The 17,570-nt window shown below is 33.8% G+C and overlaps 1 protein-coding gene across 1 annotated transcript in view; it reads right to left on the bottom strand.

Annotated features, from left to right (window-relative positions):
• The window catches only part of LOC125073049 (octopamine receptor Oamb), a 146,791-nt gene continuing 129,221 nt past the window's right edge, over positions 1-17,570 (bottom strand). Inside the window, exons 4-10 of the mRNA XM_047683732.1 lie at positions 6,998-7,234; positions 4,550-4,760; positions 2,997-3,150; positions 1,761-2,037; positions 666-883; positions 413-574; positions 1-258 (exon numbers count right to left, since the gene is read on the bottom strand). Coding sequence (XP_047539688.1) covers positions 255-258; positions 413-574; positions 666-883; positions 1,761-2,037; positions 2,997-3,150; positions 4,550-4,760; positions 6,998-7,234 — 1,263 coding nt within the window. The 3' untranslated portion in view covers positions 1-254. The remainder of the gene's footprint in view (positions 259-412; positions 575-665; positions 884-1,760; positions 2,038-2,996; positions 3,151-4,549; positions 4,761-6,997; positions 7,235-17,570) is intronic.

Genomic DNA, 17,570 nt, shown 5'->3' with positions numbered 1-17,570 from the left:
ATATTTTTTTTATTCTGCAAAACCTATTATGACTGTCGCTACATAGCGGCAATGTTATGTTCATATTTACATTAAAATCACATTATCCTATTCATTGACGATTAAAAATGTAATTATATTACAACATATATTTTTACACACATCTAAATAGAATATTTTTAAAGAGTCTTTTATTTATTTTAAATAAAAAAATAACGTTAAACGCATGCGACGGTCGCCTGGAACTGTGCATTTTGCCGTCGCATAGCTGGACGTCACCTGAAAATAACATAAATGTCATATTACAGCTATAGATTTAACAAAACAGCATAAAAGAAAGAGCTGAAATTATAGTATCTACACTTTTATAATTTATAATTACTGTAGTTTTTAGACAATAACATTATATTCGTTATCGTTATAAATAACTAACCTATCGTTATTTGTGTTATGTATAGAGCTTTCCTCTTCTAGCGAGTGCGAATGTGAATGCGAATGAGGCGGTCGGCGACGTGTAACGTCATCAGCACCCGACTCCCTTCGAGATGTGTCGCCAGCGCAGAAGCATTTGCAGATAATTCGCTTGAAAGCAAACCTAGAAAAAATATTATTTCGCTCAAAATATTTCTTTATTACAAACGCCACATTTTATAATAGAATTATATAACTCGTTAAAAATTGTATACCTAAAGTCCTTTGAGAACAGGGCGTATATCAGCGGGTTTATAGCAGAATTGCAATATCCAAGCCAAAACAGCACAGAAAAGACGATAGGTGTAACGCAGTCGCCGCAGAAAGCCCTAACGACGTACACGCTGAAAAAAGGAAGCCAGCAGAAGACGAAGCCGCCGACTATGATCCCCAGGGTCTTCGCTGCTTTGGTTTCCATGCGGAAACGTTTCACCTGTTAATTAAAATTAAATCATTTAGCAAATTATATAAAAAAATTAACAGACGTATTGTAAATGGGCTACGACATAGTAAATGGTCACCACCACCTATAGACGTTAGCGCTGTAAGAAATATTAAAATTCCATTACATCGTCAATGCCCCACCAATATTGGGAATTAAAAATTTGAATTAAGCTGACTCACTCACTTCCCTTCCTATAGCCGAGATGGCCCAGTTGTTACAACGCGTGCATCTTAACCGATGATATCGGGTTCAAACCCAGGCAGGCACCATTTAATTTTCATGTGCTTAATTTGTGTATATAATTCATCTCATGCTCGACGGTGAAGGAAAACATCGTGAGGAAACCTGCATGTGTCTAATTTCAACGAAATTCTGCCACATCTGTATTCCACCAACCCGCATTGGAACAGCATGGTGGAATAAGCTCTAAACCTTCTCCTCAAAGGGAGAGGAGGCCTTAGCCCAGCAGTGCGAAATTTACAGACTGCTGATGTAATGTAAGTCACCCTTAAAACCAGATCTCAACAATACTAAGGACAAATATATGGTGTTAGCGGTGAATTAAATGCAGGAAGCTGGCTAAATAAAACATTATGATATACGGAAACTTAATGGCGAAGTAGAAAAATATAAATGAGTTATGTGGATAATTCGCCAATTAACTAAATTATCAGAACACTCCATTTATATTTCTTGGATTTTTTATATAGGCGACATTATGCGTAACAAAGCGTAACGATTTATTTTATTTGACACATAAATGTATGTATGCAGAAAATATTCTACAATACACCTTAATTCACGGGTTTTCCAGGATGGATCCTGTATGGAATACAAGTTAACGTAATTCTTCTATAAAAGTTACCTGTGCTTTTATATTCCTCTTGCCCATTCTTCTTGTTCTTGGTTTATCGTCATATTCATCGTACAGTGGTGCTGGTGACAGGTGGTGTGATGGTCTGACTCTCAGTCGACTCTCGGTCAATTCCCTTCCGTCTCTCTCGTAATGGACAGCGTAAAGGGACGGGCTTGGGGATCGACTTGGTGACCTGGAGTTCTCATGAGCTGGACAGATCTGTTCGGTTGATGGATAAGATACAGATATTTTGACCTTTTCATGAGCTCGCCTCGCACTGGAATGCCTGCAAGAAATAATTTAATAACTGCACAGAATTTATAAAAATAATAAATGTTAGTTATTTATTGCAGATATTTGACTATCAATGTGCAAGTGTAACCCTTCTACATTGAATAAAGTATTTTTAAATTTGATTTTGATTGATAAGGATTCCAAATATCTTTACTCTTTAATATTATTGGTATGTCACCAAGTGAATGTTAAATAATTATATACATATACAACATTTAACATTCATTTATATTCATAATGTTATATTTGGATTTTGATTGTCTATACTAAGAACTACAGTATCGTATCGTAGAAGTCGTATCTCAGTTCAATCCCCTCTTTGCGTTTTCATATTCCTTTATCCCACGTAATGAATTTGTCGTCATAATAATATTTAATTATAATTATATATTTTTCGTGAGAGACGTTTTACACAATACATTACAGACGCAAAACATTAAATGGAAAATAAATTTTAAAATTTCAGTTTCATCACAAAAAAGGTATATTTATAGGTAAATGTTAATTTAATTTTAATTCTTGTTTAAGTAATATATAAATTTGGCTGAAAGAATATTTTGAGTACACTTTATTCAATATGCTCACATTGAATTAAAAAAAAAAATTGCTCGAAGATTTTAAAGATCAAGTATTACTTGACCTTTCTGGACTTATTTCTTAGCGAGTGCGATAACATTTTTAATCTATATTTTATTGTGGTTAAAGAGCGCGTTTTATAATCGATTCGTTAGAGCCGATGCTGCAAACGTCGTAATACATTAAATTGTCCTGACAGATCTCGCTGTATCGATGAGTTTCTAACTACAAGTAGCAAGTCATGGACGTTGGATCCATGACAATCACGAAGAAAATAAATTCTGTTCCAAAGAGTAAATCATATCAGAATGTTTTGTCACTTTCAATCATATGATATTTTTCAGAAGCAAGAATAAGACGGACTAATTGACCAACCTTCTCAACCTTTCAGGTGATGCACTGAGCGAGGTACTGGTAGAATGATTAGAAGCCGTGGAGAGAGGTGATCCGTGTGGTCTGGCTGAACCTCTGCCTCTATGAATCCGCAATGTTAGACGGTTGTCATCAAATCTGCTACCTAATCCTCTACCTGAAATTTAAAAATGGTACAAATTTACTTAATGCCACAAGTTATTGGTTTTATGGTAGAATTCAAAGTTAAAATCTTTATCCAATATAGAAATACTGTATCGAAAAGACACCTCAAACCTAAGAAAAACTGATTTGAAAAAACATATGAGAGCCATATCCGCTGTCTCGTTAAAAACTACGTCGATTTTATTCGAAATATAAATTGAGATCTATCCAAGATTGCATTTTTTACAAATATAATATACTTAATTTTGGTCGCGACTTCATCAAGTAAGGATGACGGACACGCAGGCGATCGCAGGCTTTAGGTTTCAAAAATTTGCCTTGTTTGCTTGCTTTGCGGTTCAGTTACTTAAATGTCAAAGCGTAACAGACACACAGACATATCATATAGATTTATTATCTACTTAAAATTATATTTCACATTTAAGAAAGAGCTATTAAATGAAGAATATTTCGTGGTTTTATTAGCAGAAGTTTTCCAAGTAAGCCTTGACAATGATATAACCTACTTCAAGTTTTGTGGAACTAATTTCCATATTTCTTGCCGTAATAAACGTAATGTGCTGTATTCGGTTATTTTCTTGTACAATTACTTATCAGTATCAGGAGATTTAATTTCCGTATCTACTTACATGAATGTCTCAAAATAATCATCATGAAACAGAAATTAAGATTAAGAAGTAGTTATCGAGACGTTATAAAATCGTGATTTAAAAGAAAATCTACAAGAATTTCAAAATACATATTTGGATTCATAGATAAATTATGACTCAGCTTTCAATTCACAAGATAACACAGAGCTGAGAGAGGCTTGAACCAATAATTTTAGCCTAAACATAATCCCAGATCAGCACTGCTTGAATTTTTGTAGTGCTAAATTTACTCTCTGAGGTCTCGTCAAGTTAAACGAGAAAGCAAAAGTTTGCAACGAACTTTGCATGATGTATAAGAATTAAACATCATTCGACAATGCACATTGAAGCAACACGTATTAAAGGCTTCCTTTATCCTTTTCCTATATCCTTTTCCTTAAAAATAAACCGATCATTTGACAGCTGCGCCGTATTTACTTTCAGTAATTTTATCGATAGTTCACTAAGAATATCACTGATTTGCCTAAAGCGGATGTTGTGAAATAATTCGAAGCTGGCCTGATAATTTCGAAGGACTGATAAATTATAGACAAAATTAACAGCAAAAATCCAAGATTCCATGTTGCAAACGATGGTTACACCAGGTTTCCAAATACCTTGAGATATCAGTGACTGCGGCTTTCCGCCAATTTAGCAATCGCTTAGGGTGGAGATAAACTAATACTAAACGAGATCAAAATTACGGTTCACCATCATTAGGCAGCGACTGCATTAACCTTTAAGATATTAATCTGTACCAACCTTTTGTAGTCCTAAATCCCTGATTAATGGCCTTGGTCGTTCGTACAGCTGCTTTGTATATCCTCCAGTAGAAGAACAACATGACAAACATGGGGATGTAAAATGAGCCGAGTGCTGAATAGACGACGTAACCAGCATCGTTGGTGAGCTCACATGTCCACGGGCAGGGTGGGTTGAGTGTCCAGTCTTCCTTGGCTTCTGCTTCTTCGGGCTGTGGAGTAAAATCTAGATCTTATTAAATGGATTCCATTTTAATAACCACATCAATGTCGATTTGCTTACAAACTAATTATACATGAATTTTAATTATTAGACAAGATTTTTTTACGTTATAAGTCGGACAATGGTCACCACCGCCCGTGGATTATGCCGCTATATGAAATATTAAACATAACTTATATCGCCAATGCGCCATCAATGTCCCTCTTGGCTCATGTTACACTGGCTGACTCATACTTGAAATCGGAACACAACAACTCTATGTATTGCTATTTGGTGGTAGAATATCTAACGAGTACCGGTCCAAATGGGCTTGCACAAAGTTAACATTCATTGAAATAGCTAAATTTAAATACAATAGCAATTTTTTTTCATAAGATACATGTGTACTTTATTTATTGCATTCACAAGAAAGTATATAGTTAATTTATATCAACATAATATTCAATATAAATTCTGAAATATAAAGAAAATGAATTTAACTTAATTCTTATAAATATTATAAATGCGAAAGTTGGAGTGGATAGATTGTCATTTATCTCGCCAGAATGGCTGAATGGCTCTGAACGAAATTTGGCACTCATGTAGATTATAGTCTGGAATAGCACATAGATTATCCCGCGATTTTTATTTCGCTAAAATGAATCCAATACCTGTACACGAAGCTACGGGCGGACACTTGTTTGTTATATAAATATGATTTTATAAGGCTCTATTCTTTTTAGACCTAAAATTGATGGAAAGAAGATTGTGGGCAGTTAATATCAATCAATTACGATTTATGAGATAAAACTATTTAATATAAGCTTTCACGAATGAGGGGTTGTGGGCTTTCTATGTTACGTCATCGCACCAGTTTCGCCCACGATTTTGCTAGTACTATAAACTTGGTTAGTCTAGAGTCTAGCTTTTAAGGTCAAGCTAATAAAAAGTTACGCGTGACCTTTTTACTATTGCATTGCTGTCTCAGATGTTTTTTTTTTAAATATTCGGACGAGATTTAGGCCCACCTGATATTTAATGTTCACCATCGCTCATATATATTCGCTTAAGAAAATTAAATCACTCCTTAAAATACTAATGCGTATCTCAGGAAATAAGATGTTAAGTCCTTTGTTCCTGTAGTTACATTGATTCACTGTTCAAACTGGAAGATAACTCCTCTCAGAGGAGATTTTATTTTAACTCCAATGCGAGTTAAAAATGTGTCATAATTTCATCCGCCAAATTTAGAGTCCCGAAGCACGAGAGGACTAATAAACACAAATTAAGTACATGAATATTCAGTATTGCCTGACGGGTTTTAACGCTCAATCGTTCTAACGTTCTCACCAATAAGCCATCTCGGCATTTATTTAAATGAAGGTAATTGAGTATCATAAAATTAAATAAGCATCAGTACGTAGCAACGTGTCTAAGTAGACTGGAAATGTTAGGTTAGTCACGTTTCATCTCTTATTAAACGTAAGGATTACACAACCATATTTAGACATGAAACCTTTTTTAAAATGACCTTATCGTGGATAATATAGCATCCACTATATAAGTTACATATAAATGGGGATGTGTAACTTTTAACATTAAATAAATTATTGAAAAAGAAAGTGGTATTAAATATAAAAAAAATACATTTAAAAAAATACAGAGTACTAAGATATTTGTGGTTTAGTGTAAGGGCTTTATGTTTGTGCCAGAGTTTCAAATATGTATGACCCCAACAGTCGCCTGAGATAAGATGGCACCCCGTGGATCAGAGTGCCCCTGTGTCTCTAAGGGAAGACTGTTAAGAGCGTTCGCTACGACTAGTAATTCTGCCTGAAAATCGTTCCCTCTGATTCAGCAGCACAAATGGCCTGTATACTAGAAAAGAGTTCCTTCTTCAGCAACAGGACCAATCTTTCCTTCATCTATGGCATGGGAACTTTTCGCAAAAATATGTTAGGAATTTTCTAAGACTTACCTCAATAGAATAATATTCTTCCAAATCGATTTAACCGTTATTAGGTAATATGATTGAACATAATCATCCAATTTTTTTATGTTGGTTAAATTAAAACAAACATTTAATTATATTCGTATATAGAAATGAACACTCGCACATACGCGAGCACACAAACATTTTACTTAAAACAGAATCAAATTCTTATATGACGACAACAAATTACATTTAAAATTGTTATCATTATTTTATTAAATATTACCTTTCAGAGTCGCAAACTGTAAACTCACCTTCTTATCCTTCCATCCAACCAGCGGTGGGAAACAGATGACAAACGATAGCACCCATAGCCCAGCAATCAAGACTTTCGCTCTCTTCCTACTCATGATGCTAGGATAGCTGACCGGCCTGGTGACAGCTACGTATCTGTCCAGGGATATAGCGCACAGATTGAGGATAGACGCAGTGCACATCCAGACGTCCACAGCCAGCCATACTGAGCACCAAACGTCTCCGAAGATCCAGATCTGAAAGGAAAACACGAGTTGTAATTATCAAATTATTTTTAAAATGAATATAGAATAGAAATAAGTATATTAATTTATTAAAGTTCCGGCTTAACACTCACACGGTTAAAATGAGGATCTAAATTAAACATTTACATCGTAAAACACATAGAGCTATTTAAGCCGATTTACGCCAAACCGCCAGTAAAGCTACCATGTCATTATCGTCATATTTTAGTCAATAATAAAGAATACAACTACACAGAGGAAACAAGCGTTAATAAAAGAGTGATGAGTAACGACCTAAGAAATCGTGGATGGAGTGTGTGACTCTTCACACGGATTAGAGGAAAATGGATTGGAACGATCAGATTAACAGAGAACTTCTTCTTAATGTATACCGAAAAGAAATTTCTGCCGATTTTTTTAAGTTTTTCACGTTCAAGACAGACAGATTATAACTCATAAATGCCAACTAAACGATAAATATTGATTGTTATTAATAATTAATGTAATTAATGTAATAATTAACTATATATAAGTAAAGTAAAGCAAAGTAAAAATCGGTAAATGTACCACTGTTGGCCTAAGGATCTATCGGAGGAGAAGATTTGGAGGATTTTTGCCTCTCCAATGAAAGTTGGTAGATACACATATGTTACCCGGATTTGAAATAGCAAAACTTTTAGCAAAAATGTTTAATATTCAAGTGCGACCATCTCAGCTCAGACCACATTTATGAAAATTAAATAACCAAGACTTTTTTATGTAGTTATCTCATCATAATTATCATATACGTATAACGCAGGTAGTGTTACTTCGGGTTCAATTTCATTTTAATTAATGACTACGTGCTTGTATGGCGATGGCTTTGAGTCGTGAGAAGAAAGTGCAGAGAAAGCAAAAATAGTCGCACCTTCATATTATATTATCGACGTACATTAGTGTGAGTAACGTTCGTGCACAAAATATGCCTTAGTGTGCGTGATAACATACTAATTAGATTATATTTGTTAATGCACTGATGATTTAACGAGTAGGCGCGCCCCCGTGAGTGAACAGGATCTATGTAATTGTTTGAGAATAATAGATTTGGATGCCGTGTGATCACCATTCAAGTTAACACGTATATTTGTTCATGCGGAATATTTTTCTCCAACCTAATTTGTTCTAACTGACCGCTGCGTAGCTGATATACACTCACTTCTAAACGTTCAAGCCTACAAATACTCACAGAGAAGACAAAGTCCTTTACCTTTAATATACCTTTTAACATCAGCAATTCACCATTGATGTGTGTATACGTAATTTTATATAGATATTACCTATTACGAGCCGAGATGGCCCAGTGGTTAGAACACGTGCATCTTAACCGATGATTTCGGGTTCAAACCCAGGCAGGCACCACTGAATTTTCATGTGCTTAACTTGTGTTTATAAAGGTGAAGGAAAACATCGCGAGAAAACCTGCATGTGTCTAATTTCAACGAAATTCTGCCACATGTGTATTCCGCCAACCCGCATTGGAGTAGCGTGGTGGAATATGCTCCAAACCTTCTCCTCAAAGGGAGAGGAGGCCTTTATCCCAGCAGTAGGACATTTACGGGCTGCTAATGCTAATGCTAATAATTACCTATTACATTTTCGATTTTGATATACATTAGTATGAAGATTAATAGATTTCATTATACCTAGGATTCTATATTCAAATTAATTTTATAACTGAATTAAGAAATTTGGGAAATAAAGTAGTATTTTTGTGACCATTGGAAATTCAGAAGTTAGTAATATTTTAATTCTAGTTTAAAACAAAATGAAATAATATTAAAAGAGTTTCAAAGCAAAAGTTCAAAGAACTAAAGCAAACAGACGTTAATAAATACTCCAATAAGACTGTAACGGTATTAGCAACGTTCCCGATCTCGAAGTAGTTAACGTAAGATGCAAGAGTAAATACGTAGCTTTCAGCAGATGTAAAGTAATATTATGTTACGCTGAGCTGCACTATATATAGCTGTATTGGAGATGAGCAAACATTCAATCAGCACAAACCCTTACTATGGATTCGAGCTATTCGTTTTATTAATTTATTTATCTGCAAAACTATACAAAACCTGACCAATTGGCAAAAGACTCTCAACTAGTCAAACTTAAGTCAAACGGAAAATATGGCTCAAATAGTAATAACAATGAATAACTATATCAACAACGTTCAAGTACTGATACAATTAATACTCAATTTGAAATATCATTTAGCCAAATATCAATACATAATGCTATTGGTTGGGCCAGTGCAAATACAAGTATAAGAGTCATAACATCTAAGCTCACAAGGTTGATTAATATTTCTTAAAGCGCCAAAATCTGGTGGTTTACTCGCCGGCCAACTACTATTACAAAAAAAGAAAATAAAAATGCAAATGGACTCAAGTGACTAGCGAAGGGAAATTGAGTAGAGTCGAAAAGGAAATTAAACGAGGAAAGAAATTTTAATGTGGACGCAGAAATAAATAGGCCTCAATAACTTTAGATTGATAGTTTTTCTATTGTCAATCAGAAGTTCTAAAGCTTTGAACCTCAACGTAAGAAGAAATGAGATCGATATAGGATCATAAAGTAACAAGATATCTGCAGAACAAAGTCAGTGAGAGTGTCAGTGATGTGCGTCACACAATAAAAATAGCAGCTCTATTACAAATACACAATGGTGCTTAGGCTCTATTAGTTTTAATAATTTAAATTTAAGATGATTATTTGAGACACGATATTTGTTAAAGAAATATTCACAATTTTTGACTCTGACAATTTAGTTAACGGCACAGACGAGTACGAAAGAAAGTTACAATGAAGTTTATAAATCTCCATAAAAAAATACATGTACGTGCCGATGTATATCAACATCAACGTTAAGTATAAGATTTAAAGTAGTAACTTCATTTTTGAAAATTTAAAGGTTGTTTCAAAAGCCGTCGGATATATTGTTTTCTTTTTTCAAAGCTGATGGTTTGGACTTCAAATTGTGCTACTGGTCAGTCGCGTAAATATCTCCATCCCTCACGGGTAAAAATGTCGAATATTTGGCCCAAATGCAAAACGATGTTACAAAAAGTGTTTATTCATTAAATATATTGGTGACTACAAGCTTAATCTTTAGAAAAACTAAAAACTTATACTCATTTATAAACAGCAGAAAAAAATTGTGGATATATCTTTTAAGACAGGCACTTAAAACTTCAGGGAATAAATACGTGGAACTAATATATACTGAAAAAATTACTAAGTCTTAGCCGTTTCAGTAAATTAAACATTACTTATAAATGACGTTATATATTTGCCTCTTTATCTCCGTGACATTTATTATTCCCAGCTGATGGTGGGGTCTACCTTTCTAAATTTTCTCCTCCGCTTCGCTCTATCGGACGTGTCCTCTTCGAAGACATTGTAGGAACTTGAGATCTTGTCGTGATTGTTGTATTATATATGTGCCAAAATTTCCAGGGTTAGAACATGTTAGAAGACATGCTACAGGCAGAAGATCATAGCTTTGAATTAAAGTAAGCACCAGTAGAGCTTTGTACAGCGACGAAAGGATAAGATTAGACATGGAAAATTTTAAGAAATTCACGCCATATCCAAAAATGAACATAGGCCGTATTGCAATCAAAGATCCCTTTTGTATGTTATTAGCTGAAAAAACGTCCCAATAGAGCACCCTACTCGTTAGTGAAAAGCTCTCAATAGAATTTCCTTTACAATCGATGCCCTCCTGCAGCATCCATTCCGTAATGAAATCAGATCAAGTGCACACTTTGGTTTATTGTGAAAAATATCTCTCAAATGGTTTTTACTAAAGGGTACAGGCAGCGTTCGTTAGCGTTTTATTCGGTGAACAGTTTGTAACTAAAGTCGAAATTTGACGCATTAAATCTTCAAGATAATTATTGGTAATACTTTCTTAGTAAGGTGTAGGTTTCGTTAGATTGCAGATCCTGAAGTCGAATTTCGAATTCTAGATTGTGGCTTCAAACAGCATATCAAATTATAGAAGTTGATTTTTATAAACGATCATTAATAAAATTGATTGGGCAAGGAACATTTTTTGATACAAGCGCCTTCTATTTTTTTTAGCCCGTTTCGAAAAAATGACGTCATACCACATCACTTATCGTCAACTTTGTATCCTTGTGCAAGCAAACCAAAATACCTATAATGATAACAGTTAAGACCAAACATGCGCATTATACGAGTTGGATGGTAGAATTAATAGGCTGGAACTGATGTGGAAACCAAAGAACTCGTGGCTTCTTAAAGAGTATAGCTAAAGACACTCCTATATCCTAACTTGTGTATTTTAGCAACAAATTGTTTAGATTAATACATTCAAATAAATTACTGTTCTTTGTATCAAAAGCTGCTTTAAATACTTCACTTACATTAGCGACGCTTATTTTGGTATGAGGGTACAATTTACTCTATAATATCTAATAATTGTTACCATCGCAATTCTAAATACCATCGCAACCACTGGGATATAAATGGATAATGAGCAATTTACTCCGTAATTCAACGTTTAAATAGAGGTCATAAGTATTCATTCATAAGTAAACAGATAACAAATTGGAGTTATTTCGAATAGTTTAAAAAAATAAATTTAGAAGGAACATTATTGTAAGTGCTGGGTTTGTTTTTACTTAGTATTTATTATCGGTTATTATTTCCGTGCTTAATAAGTTAAGTATTTTTAGTTTGTTATATTAAAAACGCTAGGGAAGGCCTACGCCAAAGAGGCGACTGCCACAAAAGATTAGATGCATGTTTTAGGAATAATAATATTTTAAATAATAAAAAAATGGATATATATATATGCAATTAAATTTATGAAATTAAAATTAAATAAAATGGAAATAATATGTACTGGATATAATATAATTGGAATATTGCGAACATGTTTTGTGGTAGAATAAAGGCTATTTTTATTTAATTTTTTTATATATTAAAACGCCATAAAGCATTATATAATATTTCTGATTTCTAATAATTGTTATGTTTGATTCGTTTTTCCAACCAAAATAATATTACGCTGTTAAAATTTCAAGTCTTCGTGTTTCCATAGTAGGGGTCCAAACGGAAACGTCAGATGGCGTTGAGATTAAATTCAATTATAGTAATAATAATGAATATTGTTACGTCGCCCCGTCTGTTCGGAAACAGACAGCAATACACGTGAAATTGTCGAAACAATTCCATTAATAGTTTCAACGACGCTTGAATTGGCCAATTTTGGCAGTCGGTGAATGTTGCCTAAAGGCTTAACTTGATCTTAAACCATGAGTGTTGATATAAAGGGTTTTTTCGTTGAATAGGTAAAAGGAAAAGCTATTGGGTCAGCTGATGGTAAGTGGCAGGCAATAGCGTGGTAAGTAATTTTAACCATAACTTGACCAATGTGCTACCAATCTTGGGAACTAAGATGTTTTGTCCCTCGTGCCTGTAGTTACATTGGCTCACTCACCTTTCCAACCGGAACACAACAATACCAAGTATTGTTATGTGGCGATGGAATAATTAATGAATGGGTGCTTTTTACCCAAAGGTTCTTGCACAAAACTTGGTTGTGGAAGCGCCTTTGCGTTTGGCGGTAGGGACAACCAAGTTAAGTTAATACCTTGAGAATTGCTGCCCAGCTCTCAAAATTCGGTTTTTACATATAAAATGATGGTTGGAAATGTAACGAAAATAATTCCATCTAGATTTTATGACAGGTACTTTGTGAAAATATAGGTTTTTGTAGATGGATTGATTGATGTATTATTCGTGCATAAAGTATCACAGTTTTATTAAGAAGATTATTGAAAAATTAAAAAAAGGTTCTATTTTGACGCATTTTAAAAAAGTATATTTTCAGTTCTAGACTTGTATTTTGTCGACTGCCTAAGGCAGATGAGTTCATTCGAACCATTTCACTAGAAAAATATTTCGTATCAACGAAAATCGTACTGCGTTCAAATAGAACACTTTATTCAAAAACTCTGAGTTTCAAGTTCAATAAAAAGGTTGTTATTTTAACTTATTTGGTTTTCGTGTATTTATAAGTTCTCTTAGTCGATATTTTACAAGATTAAATTAAATATTAGACTACCTCTACAACGGTTCACAATGGAAGATGAATCAGCTAGAAAATAAGTAACCATTTAGTTACAAAATTATTTCAATGCAAACATGAGCTGAAGGTTCTCTTGGTATTGTATTATTTAATGTGTCAATAATAAATCTTTTGATGTAGTTTTTTTTTAAAGTACATAAATGTTATCAACAATGATCACTGACAAAAAAGGTTTCAATGTAACTAAAATGTAACTTTACATACAAATAACTGTCTTAAATAAAAAAAGCTGTGTCATTTAATAAAAAAATCTAAATTAAACACGAACGGTTATAATTGTCGGTTTTCTTGTAATATTTGAGTGATTGCCCAAGTAAGTTCAGCCGCTACGAGTAAAACGTCAGATCTAATCCAATGATAATAACGATCCGTGGGCGTGTGGGTGAACGAGTTAAATATAGCTTGTCTATGGAATGACAAATTGTTCAGCAAATCATTAATGTTACAAATATAAAATAAGCCATAATAGGTTTTTGAAACAACTATTTGCTATGGTATTATATTTTTGGTAAACGAAGACTGAGTGACGTGGTCAAAGAAATGACGTCACCGGTCAGACGAGGCAGAGACGACGAGGAGGGGCATCCATCTTGGTTTGGCACTACGGTAAAAAATTGAACTGTCAGTTGTGTTCTTGATGAATTTCATAATATATATTTTTTTATATACCTATATATACATATATCTTTATCAAAAGTTTAGTCAATAAGAGTCCGTCAATAGATTTTTATAATTGAATATTAAGATTTTTTGCGTGTGTTCAAACTCATCTTTTTTTTAATAATAATGGTTAATAAGAAGTCACATATTTATCGTTTCTTACTCCAATTAAGCGCAGTGCTTGTGTTAGAAGTTTGCAATAACCATCGCTATCAACCGTTGAACTATTAAAGATAATAATTCAAATTAAAAAGTTAATCTTTTTCGCCTATTCGTAATAATATAGAATAGTCAATTAAATACCATTGAATTACTATAAATTCTGCTTGAGAACTAACTAGTGATAACTTCAGGATTTTTATAATCTGTCTTATCTTTTATTGAATAATGCCATCTTATTTATAAATGTTTTTCTTTTTTAAATTTATTAATTTGCAAGGCTAAAAGAATAAGCGGATTTTTGTTACAAAAGCCTTCTTTATCTTTTAATTTTATGATAGAGTTCGGGCAAATGGGTCATGGTAGATTGACGCGGTAAGAAATATCAACCCTTCCTTACATCGCCAATGCACCAACGTTGCGAATTAATATGTTATGTCCCTTGTACCTGTGGTCAAACTGGCTCAATCACCCTTCAAACCGGAACACAAAAATAATAATTATTACTGTTTGGCGGTAGAATATCTGATAAGTGGGTGGTCGCAACCCAGACGGCCAAAGCCCTACCATCAAAGAAAGATAGGAAAGGAAATTACTTCGCGCTACTAGGTGTTACAAATTTATATTTGTATCAAGTCCTTAAACAATTAGTTTTGAAATGTTTTGTAAGTATTTAGTGGATTTTATTTTATAACCGATCATTTTATTTTCATGTCCAAGGAAGGACTGAATAACTAACTAACTGACTGAAAGAATAACTAACGATTTTGGCAAAAAGTCCAAAAAACTTGGCACAATCCCGCCATAAAACCCAAACTCGATAAAACATTAGGCAAACAAACATTTCACTGAGATTGATTGCATCTCATTTATGCAACATCGATATTGTAATTGCACATTAATTCGGTACGTATTTTATTGACCGAGCTGATCCAACGTCTCCAGGCACAAGTCACAAGTGATAATAATTAATTCAACAAAAGTGAACCACCTGTAAAAGTCACACTATCGGGCTAATGTTTTCTGCCCTGAAGAAGCTTTGGAACTTTTTAAATGCGCGTTAGTAGATACCGATTTGGTAGATTTTTATTCGACAAGAGCAAGTTTCATTGTGTTGTTTTACTTCACCACCGAGCATGATATAAAAAACGATATAAACACGAATTAAGTTCATGAAAATTCTGTGATTCTTGTTCAGATTTGAATCCCCAATCTTTGCTTATAATTAATAATTTAACAAAACGATACTATAATTAAAACCATTGAATGAAGAATTTAGACGACAGAGAGTTTTGAGGCATTTGGGAGAAGCAGATATACAGCTGATTACGAATATTAATGATGACCACACATATATAGAGTAGGCCTACATAATATCATCTACCTTCATGACGTCACATATAACCTTATAAAGAGAAAACCTTTTATTATTAAGGATAATTGAATTTAAAGAAACGCTAATCAGATATACAGCACGATTTTCTGGTAGGAAATTCTCAGGAGTGTTTTGGATTTAATAAATTGGCAATGTATACTGCGGTTTCTCGGAAAAGGACGTAAAGCGGTTCGTCCAGGGCTTGATTTCTCTCCAGTCGCGTCGATTTGCCGTCCCATCGGATTATGAGAGTGCGGGAATTGGGTCTGCACTTATGCTTTACGTACACATGTGAACGGTATTACATACAGCGCAGCTAATCCTCATTGGTCACCTTTGCCGAAATTCAGGACGACTTGGATTGTTGAATGACTATTTATTATAATATGTGTTCTCTAAAGATAATTCTTTGACTGTATTCTAGGAAAATTTGTGATAATAACATTGATTCAGGATGTTTATCATTCGTCACGGTAGCATGCGAAAGCGATCCTGTGGCGCCCACCAGTGAGACGGAGAGGGTACCGCTGGTTTTTTAGTGTCCCACATACCCCCCCACTTCCCCGTAGGGGAAACGCGTAACGCATTTTTCCAGCGAAAAAAAAGGATGTTTATCATTAAAATTCTTAATTGAGCCTTTTATTTAAACAATCTTTTAATACGAGGTATGAATAAAAATATACAACTGATAAGACCAATCGAAGATTGCGAGTTCCAACTGGGAAAATTGAAAACATTGATTTTTCATGAGAATAATATTGTGTTTACAATTATCTCACGCTCACTGAACTTTGCATTGCAATAAAATCTGACGCAATATTATGTATCCACCATATGATAAGCGTCAAATTTTCCCTTGAACAAGTTCCTGCAACAAGGCCTCTTGCCTTAGTCGAGGAGTTTAATTTATAGGCTGTTAATTTTAACAATAAAATTTTATTAGATTAAAACGCTCAAACCCTTAAACTGTACCACAGTTAATCTTTTCAACCAATTAAGTTTCTTCTATAGCTTTAATATTCAATAATCACTTCCGTAAACTGCGGATGGAATACTTTATCCAAAACTTAGATTTTATATAAAGCAGGGATGTTGTGGAGTTCCGTATAACCGAATAAAAAAAAATGTTTAGTGTAATTTTTTTTTTGTAATGTTATACTTATAGACGGTAAATTATTGTATTTAAGGCTTTCTGATATTAAATAATAGCCTAAAAATTAAGTCGAAATGTTACCTTGTAATTCTTAATTATATGTTATTCGTAATTGAAACTATTTGAAACAATCGGTTAACCCGAAATAAATAAGTTTCCGTAGCTATATCTGAAACCATATCCGTATCCATATTCAGATGTATAATGATATATATCCACAACATTCTTGGTATTAAGTGTTTGAGTACAATTTGGATTGAGAGCCGAGATGACAGTGGTTAGAACGCGTGCATCTTAACCGATGATTGCGAGTTCAAACCCAGGAAAGCACCGCTGAATTTTGGATGTGAAGGAAACAATCGTGAGGAAACCTGCATGTGTCTTATTTCTACGAAACTCTGCCATGTGTGTATCCAACCCGCATTGGAGCAGTGGTGGAATAAGCTGCAATCCTCCTCCTTAAAGACCTTAGCCCAACAGTGGGAAATTTACAGGCTGTTACTGTTGTATAATTTGGAAATAGAGACATAATACGTTCACTTTCAACAGCCTTCAGGTTTCTAAGAAGTGTTATATTCGAAGCCAATGATCCAAATGAAAAAGAAAATACACAACTATGTTAGAGTAAACGTAGAATTAAAACTACATAGCTTTTTAAAATTCTTTGTAATAATTATTTCAAGGTTATTCCACGTCGATAAAAATATATTCAGTAGTTCTATATACATAAGTATAAATAAAATCAGACGACACACTCAAATCATGATTTTTTTGAATGAATCATACAATTGTTCAACAAACAAAAATCTGTTCAGAAAAAGTTAAAGCGTTGTTAAATAAAGTGTGA

The sequence above is a fragment of the Vanessa atalanta genome, chromosome 23 (assembly GCF_905147765.1).
Source record: "Vanessa atalanta chromosome 23, ilVanAtal1.2, whole genome shotgun sequence".
In the NCBI taxonomy this organism is placed as follows: Eukaryota; Metazoa; Arthropoda; class Insecta; order Lepidoptera; family Nymphalidae; genus Vanessa; species Vanessa atalanta.
Note: the sequence above shows the minus strand (reverse complement) of the source record. Positions and strands in the feature narration are given on the sequence as shown.